Here is a 16,268-nt window from a genome sequence, read left to right on the forward strand (position 1 = left end):
AAACACTTGTAAAAAAGACCCCCTATCCCCTTCATAAAAGGGAGTGCTTTGTTAATTTATTTAGAATTTTTTATTTAGAATGCAGGATGCTTGTATTATATCCACCTTACACACTTTGAAAGGAAGAAAATTTTAAAAGCAAAACATTTTAGGGGTCTGAATACTGTAAATCAATTATACACAATAAATAAACTATAAAGGAAATTTACAAACTAGATGACCTGCTATACCTGTGGAAAGTAAATCTAGTTTTACATGAAGACTAGTGTTTTATTCTCTTTTTGATGAACAAGTCTTTACAAGGAAGTGCTATTGAAGAACTGACTTCTTCATCTGCCAAAGAGGGACCAGTCTCTCAAAACACTTGAGAACATTACTCGCAGGTAGACCAGTCAGACAGCATACTACATATCTCAAACACCTATAAAAACCTAATGTATTTCACAACGTTGCTCTTTTGGGTATACCTGTGATCCACAGTTTGTTGGTATTTAACATTAACATTAGCAAGAAGTTAACCTGTGCCAAGAAAAAAAAATATTAACACATTGTTTTTGCAAGTATTGTTTTAATAAGACATTTATCCCTCCTGGAATTTGCTAGCTAACAAGATCTGATAGAAAAGCTCACTTTTGGATGACTTCATAATTAAAATGTCTTAGTAAATCTGGAGGTCAGAGCTCTGCTCTGAAAAGCTCCTTCAGCTAGTTTGTACATTTCAGTTAACATATCACTAAACATCACCAAGCCACCTGTGCCTGCAAAGTATCCAGGGTAGGAACTATGGAACTAGAGACTGGAATCCCTAGCAGCCAGCTGAGGCACAGCCTTAAAAGGCCATCTAATAGTCATTAACATAAGCATCCCATCAGCAATTTCTGTTTCTGACACTTGCATTTCCTGCCTTTTCTTTCAGATGCCAACCTAGCCCAGCTGCACACACAGCAAGGGTCAGAACTCATGTTCCCTTGTGTCTCAAGCTGGAGGTTCAGCCTGGTAGAAGAGCAGTCAGTGTGCCTTGCAAGAGACTGAGCTTACAGCTTGGCTTTAGATTCACCTTCTCAGCAAGGGCTCAATATCCCTAGCTATGGAAAACAGAACTGATTAACTTATGACAGACTAGCTTCTGGTAAAGCCCAGTTAGAGAAGCAGAGAAATTCATCTTACCAACTGTTTCACTTTAACCACCTGCTGAGCACCCACTGACTGCGGAACGATGGAGTTTGGCTGTGAGATTTTGATACTGATTGGGGTTCCAGCAACTGGTTTCAGAGACTGGAGAGGGGTTGTCCCTGAAGATACCGCTGTAGAGACCAGCACTGGCTTTGCAGACTGGAGAGAGGACTTTGCTACCACAGAAGTGAGGACGGGCTTGACAGTTTGGACAGCTGTCAGCCCTGATGTTGTTGTGGTGAGGACTGAAGACGCAGGCCGAAGAGATGCTGTCACCACCGCAGAGGCAGGAACAGGCTTCATGGTCTGCACAGCAGCTGTTGTCGACACACTGACAAGGACTGGTTTGATAACCGGAGAGGCTGTGACTGTTACAGAGGCAGACACTGGTTTTATAACTGGAAGAGAAGTTGTTGCCACAGCTATGGAAGGAGCTGGTGCTGCAGAGGTACAAGTCGAAACAGTTTCTTGGGTTGGAGCTGGCTGCTGCATACACTGCTGGATAAAGCTCTGAGCATTGGGCATTAGCTGCCGTAAGGCAAGCATGCTTTTCTAGAAGAAAAACGAAAAAACACTGGCTGTAACATCAGCAGAGTCTTCCACAATACATTCCACATTAGCAACTGAATCTCCTTCCTCATCTTCCAATTTAATTTTTCATAAGACAATAAACTGCTTATTCCAAACAGGTTTTGCTAGAATTCAGGCACCCTTAAATTGATGATGATACTGCTCAGTGAAGACCACAAGAATCATCAACACAAGCTGAGCAAAGGTCAACAGTCACCACGGCTTCACTGCATGTAGCAAATTCCATCTATAGAGAAACTCACCCATAACTTTATTCTTTTGTTTAGATTTTTCAATTTGAAATTTGTGTTCTAGAAAAACACCAAGTGTTTAACTAACTCAAAAAAAAATCTGTTTTGCCAAAAATCCCTCCTATATTGTAACAGCTGTGTTTACTTCATGGAGCCTGTCTGACAGAACTACAAATTATCCAACGAACTCAGAAACAAGCTCCAAAGATATGAGCACTTCCACACCAATACAGCTAGATGTACACTAGGGGGGGATACCACTTTAATAATGCCTGTATAGCTGCAGCAGCACAACTTAAACCAGATAGTTCCCTGCGACAAGAGAACATTAGCAAATGTATCCTGGAAGATCTCAGTTTTATTACAGCTATGTTGGAGAAGGTTAATGGACAGAATAATCTTCAGGCCCTCTACAGATTTTTCTCCTTGACTATTTACAATCTATTATGGTTCAGAACCAGGGGAAATCAGTTCTGCAGCTCCCTGTATATTCTCACAAACCTTTTATCTCCCTTCCTAACAGTTGTTGAAGTTTGTAGGAGTCTCTGGCACAGTACTGTTGCTATGGGCTTCATGAAAAAGGAACATGTTTCACTTGCTAATATACTGAGTGAACAAACTGTTTGGACATCTAGACCTTCTGTGGCACATCTATCTTTAATGTTCACTTCCTTTTTTAAAAGGCTGCTCAGCTTTCCTCATGTTCCTGATGCAATTTATTTACCAAAAGGATCCAGTAGAGATAAGAAAATCAAGCAGGCTTTACAGCCAAAGCCACTGTCCTTTTTCACCTATCGGAACAGACAAAACAAAACACATGTAACAACTTCCATCAAAAGCCTGCAGCTCAAAGATAAGAGGCAAGTCCAGAGAGTCCTCTCTAGAATTCCACTTCATTGGCTAGAATTGAATTGGCAACAAGTCGTATCTATCACATTTCTTTCCAGCCATAAGCTGGAAGCATTTCCCCCACAAACAAGGCCAGCACTGATCCTCATAGCACCTTAAGAGAAGTGCTCCTGAAGTCACCTTCCATTTGGCACTTGGTCCTGTCACAGCTGCTCAGAGTTACAGACCAGACCTAACTGATGTGTATCAACTACACATCTTTAAGGCTTTTTGAAAAACCAAACCAAACCAAACACATTGTAGGAAAAAAAAAAACCGAATCAGGGTGCAAGAAGTTTTAAAGGATGGGTAACACTACAAAATCCACTAGCTTTGACCATGATGGTGTCTAAACAATATTTCTGAAGTCACAGTATTTCTTTGTTAATATAGTGTGCAACAGGGAGAGAGCACCCTGTCACAGAAAAACATGCAGCAGCTCTTCTGTGATGGGTCAGGGTCTGATCCACGCTGATGAACCCAACTTAACTCCTGTGGAACTACTTCAAGGCCTGTGCACCACATGTAGCAGCTCCCCATCATTGTGGGATGGCTTATGAATCCCGGCTGAGCACCTCCGTGAGCGCACGAGGACACCACTGTGCCCAAGTTAATAAACCCTTGGAGGACTCAAAGGGGTGGAAGCGTTAGCAAGTGCTGTGAAGCCACCTCTTGCTTCAGCTCCTCTGCATGAACCAGACCAGGGCTGTCAGGGCTCACCATCCCCAGATGAGGTCTAGCTGTGCCGGTCTTAGTCTAGGTCTGTGTGGAGCAACTGAGTTTCACAGCACAGGGGCACCTGAGCTGGCCCCACACACAAGCAGCCAGCCCACATCCAGTGGGGTTCATCAGCCAGGGCCCCGCAGAAGGCAGCTATGCTACATCTGAAGCCAAACTTGGCCTGGCTGTTAGTGGAGCTCTGCTGAGACTACACGCAGCTCAAAGAAAACCTCTGCCAGTCACACTGACCCTGCATTCACAACCTGCTCCTTCTGCAGCCAGAGCTACACTGGGTGCAGAAAGGCCCATACTCTGAGCTTTTTATTTTTACGCTTTTGCATGAGCCTCTAGGAAACCTCCAAGGAATTAAACAGAGAATAAGTAAGTAATATGAAAATTTTATATCAAGCCTTGCAGAAAAGACTGTAGTGTTCCAGACTCACGGCAAACTTTCCAGCAAAGCATTTAAAGGCTGCCACTGTAACAAAAATATTCATCCCACACTTTAGCAGATTAACATCAGCCACCTAAAGTAATATCAACATTATCACATGCATTGTTACATGCGCTGTCAAATACTAAGAAGACAAACTCCAGAAAACCTCTGTCCTAGCTTTAGCACTGAACCATTCTTCCTTGATTCTCAACTGTGCCTATAGTGAATGGCAAGCAAAAGTACAGACCTATAAATCCTAACAATAAGATGTGCTTTGCAACTAAATATAACCAGGTTTTCTATATTTCCACTGGAATTTAATGCTTCTTATACAACAAAGATATTCATTTTAATTTTGATTGTTAATAAACTCCATTTTAAAAGGACAGCATTTAAAAAAATTTACATTATTATTTGCTTGAATAGAGGCAGAGTTATCCTGAGTTACTCTTCCTAAGTGGCATTAGTCCTGGCAGATCTTTCCTCACTCCACTTAAACATGAGCCAGCAGACAGATGAATGCTAGTTCACATAGATTCTTTGAGCTTAAAAAATGCATAAACTGTGCACAGCCTCCATTTTCAGTCATCTGAATTACAATTTAGTAAAGTTACAGTTCTGATGAGAAAGTAAAAGGTTATCTTACGCACAGCTGCTCTACTGTAGATGCACCAGCTTCCAAAACATTAATCTCCACTAATGACTGGAGGGTAATTACTCTCCAATTTAAGAACATAGCATAAATTACTCCTCCAAAATCCTCCCTCCCTAAAAATCTTGTCTTTCTAAGAGCAAGAGTCACACAGGTCGAGGTGAAACACCATTTCCTCAGCTAACCTGAGCAAACACCTGTGTGAATGCTCTGACTCTCCTTGCCTTTTCTGGTCCTCCTCCCCCACCTCATTAAATACTACATATCCACAATCAGACACTTACCTTGAGAAAAGGAACTAAATACGGTTGTGGAGATGACTTGAGCTCTATGTATAGTTTTTTGGTAAATTCTTCTGGCTCAATTTTCGCTTCCTAAGAGGAAAGTATAATTACATTGGTAATCTATGATTTCTTTTTTTCACAGGTGTTTTAAAGATTAATGGAAATGTACATTGTTGTGGAATTGTTCAGTGTCAATACTCAAATTTTTTCCTCTTTTATCTTTAAACACAAGGTTTTAGGATAGGATGATCTTGTAATTTAGATGCAGTATTATCAAATTAAATTAATTTCTTAAACTCCAGGCAAGTAGCACACTTAAGGATACTTGTTCAAACACCTCACTCAAGTGAACTGATAGAAACACATTTATAAGTAGCAATGAGTACCTCATTGTTAAGCAGAAATATTTAAAACCCACTCTTTTCTGTAAAGGTAGTTTATCTGCATAAGGATCAATTTAAAGAGACAGCAGACAAAAGACAACTCAGTAGTTTTTGTAAGACAATTCTAATCTAATGCACACATAGCATAATAAAGCAGAACACTTAACATCGTCTTTCAAAAGCAATGGAAACTGAACATAGGAACATTACTTGTGCATACCACGGTAACAGTTCTCTGGCTTGCTGAGTACAGTCCCCTTCAATGCTTTCTGCTCTGCCCCAACAAAAACACCTGACCCAAGGGCTTGACAGGGTTAGGAGGCTGCAGGAGACTTCTCGGGACCCTCACTCACCACTTCAGTGTCACCACGACAGGGCCCAGGTGGTGGGTAGCCCCAAAAAGGTTGCCCTTTCTCACTGTCCCAGGTGAGACACTGTCACAGAGCCACCAAGAATGTTACCTCCTCCAAGAAGGTGCAGACACACAGGAAGAGGGACTCCAGCACCAATCTGTCTCTGCAGAGAAATTACTCCTCTTACCCATATTCTCCTTTGGAGCAACTGTTCCAAGGAGTTCCATGACCAGAGCACAGGTTTTTAGGACTGTATATTCACAGACAAACAGAACTTACAACACCTCTCCTATTTAGTCGTTTGATCTGCTGCCTGTTCGGTCTCACTGATCTTTGGATACAGGTCATTGAGGTCTCACCGACACAGATGCAGTGATTTGGTACACTACATTTTTCTGTATATAAGGTGCTTGACACCTATTTCATGAGATACTGCCTTAAGGGTCATTTTACTTCACAGCTGCCATTTACCCATTTCCTTCGCCCATACGAAACATTAATTTATTTTGCATTTAAATCGTATATACGTACTGAGTGGCAGAACAGCAGCATTTTAAAAATATTACATAAAGCAAATAAATGCACACTTAAACGATATATTAATATCTGGTAACAACTATTGTTAAAAAAAATAAAGTACTGTAAGCACAAGAAGGAACAATTCTAGTATTTCCCTACATACTCAAGGTGTAGAGTGCACATACTCAAGGTGTATAGTCCAGCAGGGACACAAAGGCAGAGGAAGAAGAGGAATCAAATAGTTTTGCAAGGCTGCATCTTAGAACAATCTGCTCTTTGAAATTACACTTTGTCTACACCACACTCCTCTAGACTGGAAAGTCCTTTGGTACCACTAGCAAAGCCATCCCCCTCTACCAGCCCACAGCCTTCTGCTACAGTGGAACAACAAAACAGCAGTAGTGGTCAAAAGCCAAGACAAGATGTGGCAGAAGAAATCGTTACTGAGAAAACCCAGCTGTGCTGAGGTACAGCACAAAGCGGCACATGGAAGCCACCTGCAAGGAGAGAGAGAAGCTGGCAGCCACCATGTTATTTTCTCCATCTCATTGTCTAAAGACATAGATAAGGTCATGCTTGTTCCACTGGAGCTTCACTATCAACCTGTAAATCAGTTCTGTAAAACAACAGTATGAACATAGCACTGCATTACAACCTCCATAGTAATACTCTTGTCACTGAGGACTCAAAATTACACTAACATGAAAAGCAAGGCAGCTCAGACCCAGAAGCTGTGTTAACACTATCCGCTCCTACTGCTGTCTGTTATCTGTGTACGTAAAATGAAACAGGAATGTGAAGGGGAAAAAATACAGCATGGAATCCAGTTAGAAATAAGAGTTACAAAGCAAGACTTAAAGAAGCTCAGATGTACTTGGCCACAAATCCAACTCTTCAGCTGTTAAAAAAAAAAAAAAAAGACAAGGAACAAAAGTATAATTAAATACATGTCAAAAATTAAATATAAATGAAGCAGATTTTGTTTAAAAAAAAAGTCTCACCAACAGATTTTGCACCAGATTCTTCACATTCTGCCCCATCTGAGGGGCTTGAGGTCCACTGGATGCCAGTTTTATTAGTGTAGCAAGAAAATTCTTGCACTTCTTCACATTCTCTAGCATCTCCTAGTGTGGAAATAAAGAGAAGACTGTTAGATGTGGCATCGGCTCTCCAACCTCTGATGAATATAGAGAATGTTAATTTTTAATTAAAAACTTTTTTTTTTCCCCTTACTGTAGAAGTGCTGGTCTGTGCTACTGTTGTGCCCTCTGCTTTCACAGAGACTGCCTTTTGGGAGACAGCTTGCGCAGGTGGTCCTGTAACTGGAAGTTTTACAGGTGTTTCAGTACTCGAAGGCTTTACAGCAGTAACTGTAGTAACACTAGCTGTTGCAGCTGCTGGCTGAAAAGAAAAATTAACACTTCTTAGCCGAAGACTAACGTGACAAACATACTGTATTCTGCTAGTGTGTAAGGTAGCACCCTCCCTTCACACTACTATTTAAAATATAAACAAACAGTTTTTACCTTTGTTTTTAAAGTTTGGATTAATTTGCTTTGAGAGGCTCTATTTAATACAGTAAGCTACAGAACCCTCATAGCCATAATTCTGTTTTTAAATCAAGGGTGGGGAAAATTACAAAGGCTCGCCCAGACTGAAGATCTGCCTGCAACTTCAACGGGAGAAAGGTAAAGTTGTCTTGAAGAAGCCAATATATTAACTTTGCCAGGCTTGTTCAGTCTAAGACTAATGAATTTTGAACAATGCTAAGCCAGGTGATACTACTCTGAAGATAAATACAATCTCAAGTCATTATTCATTTTCCTTTCCTCTCCTGCAACTTCCCTCCCAATTGCAATATCCCTTACTCTTCCCATCACACATGCAGTGGGCAATGGATGGATGTGACAGCAGAAGCAGTCAGTTAAGCAAATGCACCTAGCAAACCTCACAAGTTCTTCCTGCCTTTTCCTTGTGGGCAGCAATTTGACTCTTTCTCTGCTGAGACACAGACCCTCACAAAATTCAGTTGTCTTGAGACCTGTGTTTAAAATCTCATAAGAATTTACCCATAGATTCAGAAGCTCCAGCAACAGGAAAGTAATGAAGATTTAGGAAAAAAACAAAAACACAATTGCCTGTCTCCTTTGAATACCAGGCTACATGGAAGTTTCCAGAAGAAAACCTACTAAACTGAAGTCCTTCTAGTTCAGATATTAAAACCAACCAACAGACAAATTAACTAACCCCAAAACACTGCAACCAAAAAGCCTAACACAGTTCCCATACAACACAACACCATATGAATAAAAGTCTGCCTCTACAAAAACCACTACTTTTGATTTCTTAGGTTGAAAACTAAAAAGCCAAATTGAATCTGCAGGTTACAGAAAATAAGGAGTTTCAGGTTAGCATTAGAAACCTGAAGTTGGGTACTTGTTTTCCTCCAAATCTCTCAACAGAAAGGTCTCAAAAGTCTGGTTTTGTAGGCCAAGTTCTAGTTTAGGAGGTGCACATCTGCTTTCACTGACTCAACACATTTAAACAGCCCCGTTTAGCCCAACAACCACAAATTAATGCTAATTGCATTAATGATAAGACAATAACACAAGAGCCTAACTTATCCTATCATGGATAAAACAAAAACTGATCAGAGTTGGACAGAAACCATGCAGAGTATCAAAGGGCTTTTAAGTCTTTCAGGATAGGGAAGATTAGTGAGAAACATATAAAGCTGAAGCAAAACGCACTTTTGTTGTTTATTTATAAATTATTTTTTTTTCCTGGGTCTGTGTCCCCCTCTCCCCAAGCTGCTGCCAGTTTGACATGAAAGAAGCAGGCAGCTACCAGTGAGCTTTCCAGCTTAGGCTCCCACTGCTGGTAACACTTCAGCAGTTCTCTGCAGGATCTTTGCCACCACCTCTGCCTCTTCCAAGGATGAGGCTCAACAGCTCTAAGACCACAGGGAGGCAAACTGGGCATGAGAATCCCACAAACAGATGGACGGGAGGAAGACAGAAGGGGACAGAGTACAGATCTGTCAAGCTGCAATGCCCTGGGCTTTTAAAAGCTGAAAACGTGAGGTTCTCGGGAGCTGATCTCTTGCAAATTTCAGCGTGTTTATACATCAAGACCAGAACAGCATTTTATCAGCTGAGGGAGGGAACAACAGGAAGCCTGCTGGACCCTTTCCCCAGGAAAATGAATATATGGGAATTAAATTCTGTCATCTGCCCTCAACCTTTTTCATTACCAACAATTCTCCTTCTCACTTCGAGCAACAGAGAAACAGCCACCACCAAAAAAAAAAACCACCCACGACGCATTAATCCTGCATATTTTGAAGTAGTTACAAGAGAAGAGGTGCTCTGCATCTAAATGAAAGTGCCCCAGCATGATACTAATTAGATACTTTGCAGCTTTCTTACCCCATCTGGGAAGAAGGTAAAAAATAAAAATGTGCAGGTATTTTGTCTAACTTCTGAGCTTAAACATTCAGGAATGTGAACAAATGGAAATATTTTTGTAGATGAGGAGAAAAAACGCCGGAGTCAGTAACCAGAGAGAGTTTTGCAGATAGCAGTGTTCCAAGCTGTACTTTGCACAGGATAGGAGATACACAACCAAGCCAAGGATAATTCCCTCTCCCCTGTCTCCCATGTTCTGTGTTGACATTGTACATCCACACCAACACTCCTCTTCTATGACCTCAAAAAACTGCCAAGACTAACATCAGCAAGTTATTCTAGGACTGATGAATGAAACAGCTGCCAAAGTCAGAACCAAAGGTTCTTCCTTTCTTTCTCCAGACAACCTTATGCACAGGTTCCCTTGTCAGCAGTCTTCTCTCACCCACCCCAGGGTAAGAACTGATGTGGCTCTGTGATGGCAGGACGTATCCATATTGCAGCTATTCACTCTTTATTGTACAAGGGACTTACACAGATAGCTTTGCAATCCTCTGCAAAACAGGCTCCAAAGAAGCCACTCCAAACAAAACAGCACTATTCATTTTCCCTAGAGCCATCCTTCCTGCTGTTTAAATCCAACATTAGACATGTTCAAAAATCTACAACTGAAAAATATGGCTTAGAAAAAAAAATACTCCATGTGTACCTCTTTAAATATCCCAGAAGTACACAAGTTAAACTGATCACCTCAAAACTGAACTAAGAAAGTACAAAAGAACCAAGTCAAAGGCAGATACAAGTTAAAAAACCAGAAAAATTAATAGCATGATGAACCTCAATGTTTATCCACCTGAGAGTATAAGGATGCAGGCAGGTTCATCTCGCAGAGACAAAAGGATGCTGGGACAGGAATTAGCAGGGCTCATTTGGAGAGCTTTAAACTAGATTCGAAGGAGGATGGGGTTGTAGCTGGGCTTGCATCAGTGGGACAGCACTCTAGACTTGATGAAGATCAGGAGGCCTCCCATACCCCTAGGGTGAAATCGGCATGCTCAGCTCGCTCCCTGAAATGCCTGTACACCAATGCACACAGCATGGGGAATAAGCAGGAGTTAGAAACCTGTGTTCAGTCAGGAGATTATGACCTGGTGGCAATTACAGGGACATGGTGGGACAGGATGACTGGAATGTGGTCATGGATGGCTATGTCCTTTTCAGGAAAGACAGGCCAGCCAGGTGAGGTGGTGGAGTTGCTCTTTATGTGAGAGAGCAACTACAATGTATTGAGTATTGTCCAGTCACGGATGAGGGGCGAGTTGAGAATCTGTGGGTGAGAATTAATGGGCAGGCTGGCAGGGGTGATACTGTTCTGGGCGTCTATTACAGGCCACCAGATCAGGGTGAGGAAGTTGACGAGGCCTTCAACAGGCAGCTGAGAGCAGCCTCACAGTCACAGGCTCTGGTTGTCACCGGGGATTTTAACTTCCCTGATGTTTGCTGGAAGGACTACTCAGCCAGCCACACACAGTCCAGGAGGTTCCTCCAGTGCATTGACGACACATTCCTGATGCACATGGTGGAGGAGCCAACTAGGAGAGGAGCACTGCTGGATCTCATCCTCACTAACAAGGAGGGGCTGGTTGAAGCAGTAGAGGTTGAGGGCTGCCTTGGCTGCAGCGAAAGTGAAATGGTGGAGTTCAGGAACTCACGTGGCAAGAATAGAATAGCAAGCAGAATTGCAAGCAGGGCAAACTTTGACCTTTTCATGCAATTTATAGGGGAAATCCCATGGGAAAGGGAACTTGAAGGTAAAGGGGCCCAAGATAGTTGGTTAGTATTCAGGGACTGCTTCTACCAAGCTCAAGATCAGAGCATCCTGACACACAGGAAGTCAAGGAAGGGAGCCAGGAGACCTGTGTGGTTAAACAGGGAACTGCTGGGTAAGCTCAAGTGGAAGAGGAGAGTTTACAGAGCATGGAAGTGGGGGCCAGTCACTTGGGGAGAATATAAGGCTGTTGTCAGAGGGTGTAGGGAGGCAACTAGGAAAGGTAAGGCCTCCTTAGAATTAAACCTGGTGAGAGGGGTCAAGGAAAACAGAAAGAGCTTTTTCAAATATGTGGCAGATAAAACTAACACCAGAGGCAATGTAGGCCCACTGATGAATGGGGTGAGTGCCCTGGTGACAGAAGATACAGAGAAGGCAGAGTTACTGAACGCCTTCTTGGTCTCTGTCTACTCTGCCGGCAGCTGTTCTGAGGAGCTCTGTACCCCTGAGGCCTCAGAGGAGGTCAGGACAATGGAGGAGTTTGCCTCAGTTGATGAAGACTAAGTTAGGGAGCCATTAGGCAATTTGGACATCCATAAATCCATGGGCCCAGATGCGATGCAGCCACGGGTGCTGAGGGAGCTGGCTGAGGTCATTGCTGGACCACTCTCCATCATCTTTGCCAAGTCTTGGGAGACTGGAGAGGTGCCTGAGGACTGGAGGAAAGCAAATGTCACTCCAGTCTTCAAAAAGGGCAGGAAGAAGGACCCAGGTAACTACAGACTGGTCAGCCTCACCTTCATCCCTGGGAAACTGATGGAACAACTTCTCCTTGGTGCCATCTCAAGGCATACCAAGGATAAGAGGGTCTTTAGGGGCATTCAACGTGGCTTCACCAAGGGGAAGTCGTGAATGACCTGGGGGTCCTGGTGGACAGCAGGATGACCATGAGCCAGCACTGTGCCCTTGTGGCCAGGAAGGCCAATGGCATCCTGGGGTGTATTAAGAAGGGGGGTGGTTAGTAGGTCAAGAGAGGTTCTCTTCCCCCTCTACTCTGCCCTGGTGAGACCACACCAGGAATATTGTGTCCAGTTCTGGGCCCCTCAGTTCAGGAAGGACAGGAAACTCCTGGAGAGAGTCCAGTGTAGGGCAACAAAGATGATGAAGGGAGTGGAGCATCTCCCTTATGAGGAAAGGCTGAGGGAGCTGGGGCTCTTTACCTTGGAGGAGACTGAAGGGTGACCTCATTAATGTTTATAAATATATAAAGGGTGAGTGCCACAAGGATGGAGCCAGGCTCTTCTCTCTGATAACCAATGGTAAGACAAGGGGCAGCGAGTGCAAACTGGAACACAAGAGGTTCCACTTAAATTTGAGAAGAAGCTTCTTCTCAGTGAGGGTGACAGAGCACTGGAACAGGCTGCCCAGGGGGGTTGTGGAGTCTCTTTCTCTGGAGACATTCAAAACCCACCTGGACAGCTTCCTGTGTAACCTCATCTAGGTGTTCCTGCTCCAGATGGGCATCGGACTAGATGATCTTTTGAGGTCCCTTCCAATCCCTAACATTCTGTGATTCTGTGATCCATCAGATGGAAAAAAAATCTTAACCTTAATCTTTTCTCCCCAGTGTCAGGATAGTATAGTAGATGACTACTGCTTTTATATTCTGAAGATCTCTATGCAGATAACACAAGCACATGGTTTGCAAGCTAGTATTCCAAATTAAAAGTGGGTAAGGAATATCCACTACTGTTCTTAGACACAAAGTGGACGTTGTTTCCATTCTAAGCAAAACAGAAAGTGTATTAAGAGAGGCCTCTGGGTTTTCCCCTTTAGCCCTGACATTATCTATCTGTAGTGAGAAGGAAGAGAGAGAAGATCACAGACAGAGCTATGGGTAGTTTTCAGTTGCTGATACGGAAGAACAGCAAGAATAAAAAAGGATAAGTCAGGCTGTTTGTTACCACTGTCAGTGAACATATCCCCCAATCCTTCAAACACCCTCAAGGTCAAGAACATATATCCAGCTTGGGGTTATTGAATGACTGATCCTGCTCATTTACTGAGTGTCTGGTCAACCACAACAGCCTAGTCTCCTTCAAGCTCTTGTTTGCAAATGAAATGTACAAGCCAGACTTCTTCCTAATTTCCCCTCCAGGTTAGGAGGAGAACAGAATATTTTAGCTGCAGAAAGGAGCAGTTTTCATCACACACATTTATCCAGAACTCTGGTCCCCATAAACAGAGGAAGATCTGTATCTAGGAGAAGTCTCATATTCTACGGGTAGTAATAGCCCCTTCAGAAGAGTCCTACAGCATTTTTCTCTGGAAAAAGAGAAATAAGACCTAGGAAATAAGACAAAAAAATTACCTAAAAATAAAGAGGTATGTCCAACCATTGTCTATTTACAGTCATATCTCTGGAACCTGTCCGCTAAATTGAATTAGAAAACAGAGGTCTTCAGTTATGACCTTCCTTTAAGAAGGAAAAAAAGTGTAGACATGAAAACCAGCTTGACTGGTGCAGACAGTACATCTTCCCCTCAACAATATCCCAGGTATACTTTTTTTTTTTAGCTCTAAGGAATCAAATCAGGGAAATCAAACAGGACAGAGCATTAGGAAGTCTCCATCTCCCAGAAAATCTTCAGCTAGACCTTGAAGAAGCTATGTCATAGGCTACAAAAGCACTGGAAATGGCTCTCTTAACTATTAATTTTATCCACTGTTCATGCCCTTTCTACTGTAGTGAGAGATGAGCTGATGCACACTGGCAGAAGCATAATTAAATTATGCATTTAAAAAAAGACACTCAGGAAAGAATTTATCATGAGGACAAGAGTTACTAGCTCAGTGAAAAGCAGATTAGAATTAGAAATAACAAGAATGAATCCATATTTTCTTCAATTCTCTCCGTCACTTTTTCCACTGCACTATAAAGCTTGCCACCTACCTGTATTACAGCAGGTGCCTGAACAGTAGAAACCACAGCATTTGTTGTTTGAGATAATGATTTCACAGGAGTAGATGTTACTTTCTTTAGTAACTGGTTGCCAGAGTTCTTAAAAAAAAAAAAAAAAGAATAATTAAATATGCAGAGTTGTCGAAAAAGTCAATAACAAAACAGACACTGAAGTTAGTACCTGCTCTTCTCCAGCATAAACCAAGACACCTGGCCAGGAAGGCCAATGGCATCCTGGGGTGTATTAGAAGTGGGGTGGCTAGTAGGTCAAGAGAGGTTCTCCTCCCCCTCTACTCTGCCCTGGTGAGACCACACCAGGAATATTGTGTCCAGTTCTGATTGACCTGGAACTGGTTGACCAGTTCCCCTCAGTTCAAGAAGGACAGGGAACTGCTGGAGAGAGTCCAGCGCAGGGCAACAAAGATGATGAAGGGAGTGGAGCATCTCCCTTATGAGGAAAGGCTGAAGGAGCTGGGGCTCTTTAGCTTGGAGAAGAGACTGAGGGGTGACCTTATTGATGTTTACAAATATATAAAAAGTGAGTGTCACAAGGATGGAGCCAGGCTCTTCTCTCTGACAACAAATGGTAGGACAAGGGGCAGCGAGTGCAAACTGGAACACAAGAGGTTCCACTTAAATTTGAGAAGAAACTTCTTCTCAGTAAGGGTGACAGACACTGGAACAGGCTGCCGAGGGGATTGTGGAGTCTCCTACTCTGAAGACATACAAAACTCACCTGGACACCTTCCTGTGCAGCCTCATCTAAGTGTGCCTGCTCTGGCAGGGGGATTGGACTAGATGATCTTTTGAGGTCACTTCCAATCCCTAACATTCTGTGATTCTGTGACACCCACTCTTACAGTAGCAAAACAGGTATCATTCACCTATGTAGCCCGTACAGTTTAAACACCATTCAAATCTATATGTCTACCAGTTTAATACTCAAGAGCAGATTCAGTGACATTTAGACACAGTGCCTAATCAGAACAAAACAGTTAAAAGATTAGCATGGTGGCAAGACCTATGCAGATGGTTACTTTTTTGTACCCACTCTTACTCTTCCATGCTGACCACCTTAGAAGAGATGGAAGCAAAAGGTCAGCAGAGCTCAGGGAAGGAGGAACATCCTGGGGACACTGGAAAGGTCCTCAGCTTCACTCAGCTTCAGAGAAATTATCCCACCAGAGGATGGTTTATGACTGTTTACTAGCAGTAACCACTTAGGTAGTCAGGTTTTGTTGTTGTTGGTTGGTTGTTTTGTGTTCTTGTGGGTTTTTTTTTCTAAGCCCTTTATATCATCAGGGAGGAATTCCTTAATTTGAACTACACTGTATGTAACGGCTAGCAGGTTTTCAAACTAAGAAAGCAAAGTGCATAGTGTTTATGTGCAAAACCAAACATCATCACCCTGTTCAGAAAGTGTTCAAATGCCTTTTTAAACCCTCCATAACTTATTTGAAAACCCTGTTATAACTATAAAACATAAAGCTACATCAAATTAAAGCTATGAGAGAAGTTACCTGTACAGCACATATTCTGATTGTAGGTGTGCTGGTTGGTACAGATGGTGTCACACTTGTGTTATTTTGTGGCTGACTCTGTGTTCGTGCTGTTGCTTGTTGAGATACTAGCATCAGTTGGCCATTACTGCTTTTAATGAGAACAGTTCCTGTTAAAGAAAAAACATCCAGAGTGTTAGAAATGAAGCAATATTACAGCTTTCCTATGCTTCTGTGGAAGAAATAATTAGACCCCACTGATAATGTAATATTTAATTTCTTACTCCAAGGAACAGCTGTCAAGAAAGGTAAAAGCTAAGTGTACATCAGTTTTACTCTGCATTTTATGACAGAGAACAATTCCTAAAGTCAAGAGAAAAACTTAACTAGACAGCGACATCAA

The 16,268-nt window shown here is 42.4% G+C and overlaps 1 protein-coding gene across 1 annotated transcript in view; it reads right to left on the minus strand.

Annotated features, from left to right (window-relative positions):
* The window catches only part of TAF4B (TATA-box binding protein associated factor 4b), a gene marked incomplete at both ends in the record, with an annotated part of 78,156 nt that overhangs the window by 46,186 nt on the left and 15,702 nt on the right, over nucleotides 1–16,268 (minus strand). Inside the window, 6 exons of the mRNA XM_080340579.1 lie at nucleotides 1,168–1,725; nucleotides 4,975–5,064; nucleotides 7,231–7,353; nucleotides 7,463–7,630; nucleotides 14,358–14,465; nucleotides 15,887–16,035. Of these exons, the coding sequence (XP_080196705.1) occupies nucleotides 1,168–1,725; nucleotides 4,975–5,064; nucleotides 7,231–7,353; nucleotides 7,463–7,630; nucleotides 14,358–14,465; nucleotides 15,887–16,035 (1,196 nt within the window). The remainder of the gene's footprint in view (nucleotides 1–1,167; nucleotides 1,726–4,974; nucleotides 5,065–7,230; nucleotides 7,354–7,462; nucleotides 7,631–14,357; nucleotides 14,466–15,886; nucleotides 16,036–16,268) is intronic.

Source organism: Nesoenas mayeri (assembly GCF_963082525.1).
Source record: "Nesoenas mayeri genome assembly, chromosome: 2".
Lineage (NCBI taxonomy): Eukaryota > Metazoa > Chordata > Aves > Columbiformes > Columbidae > Nesoenas > Nesoenas mayeri.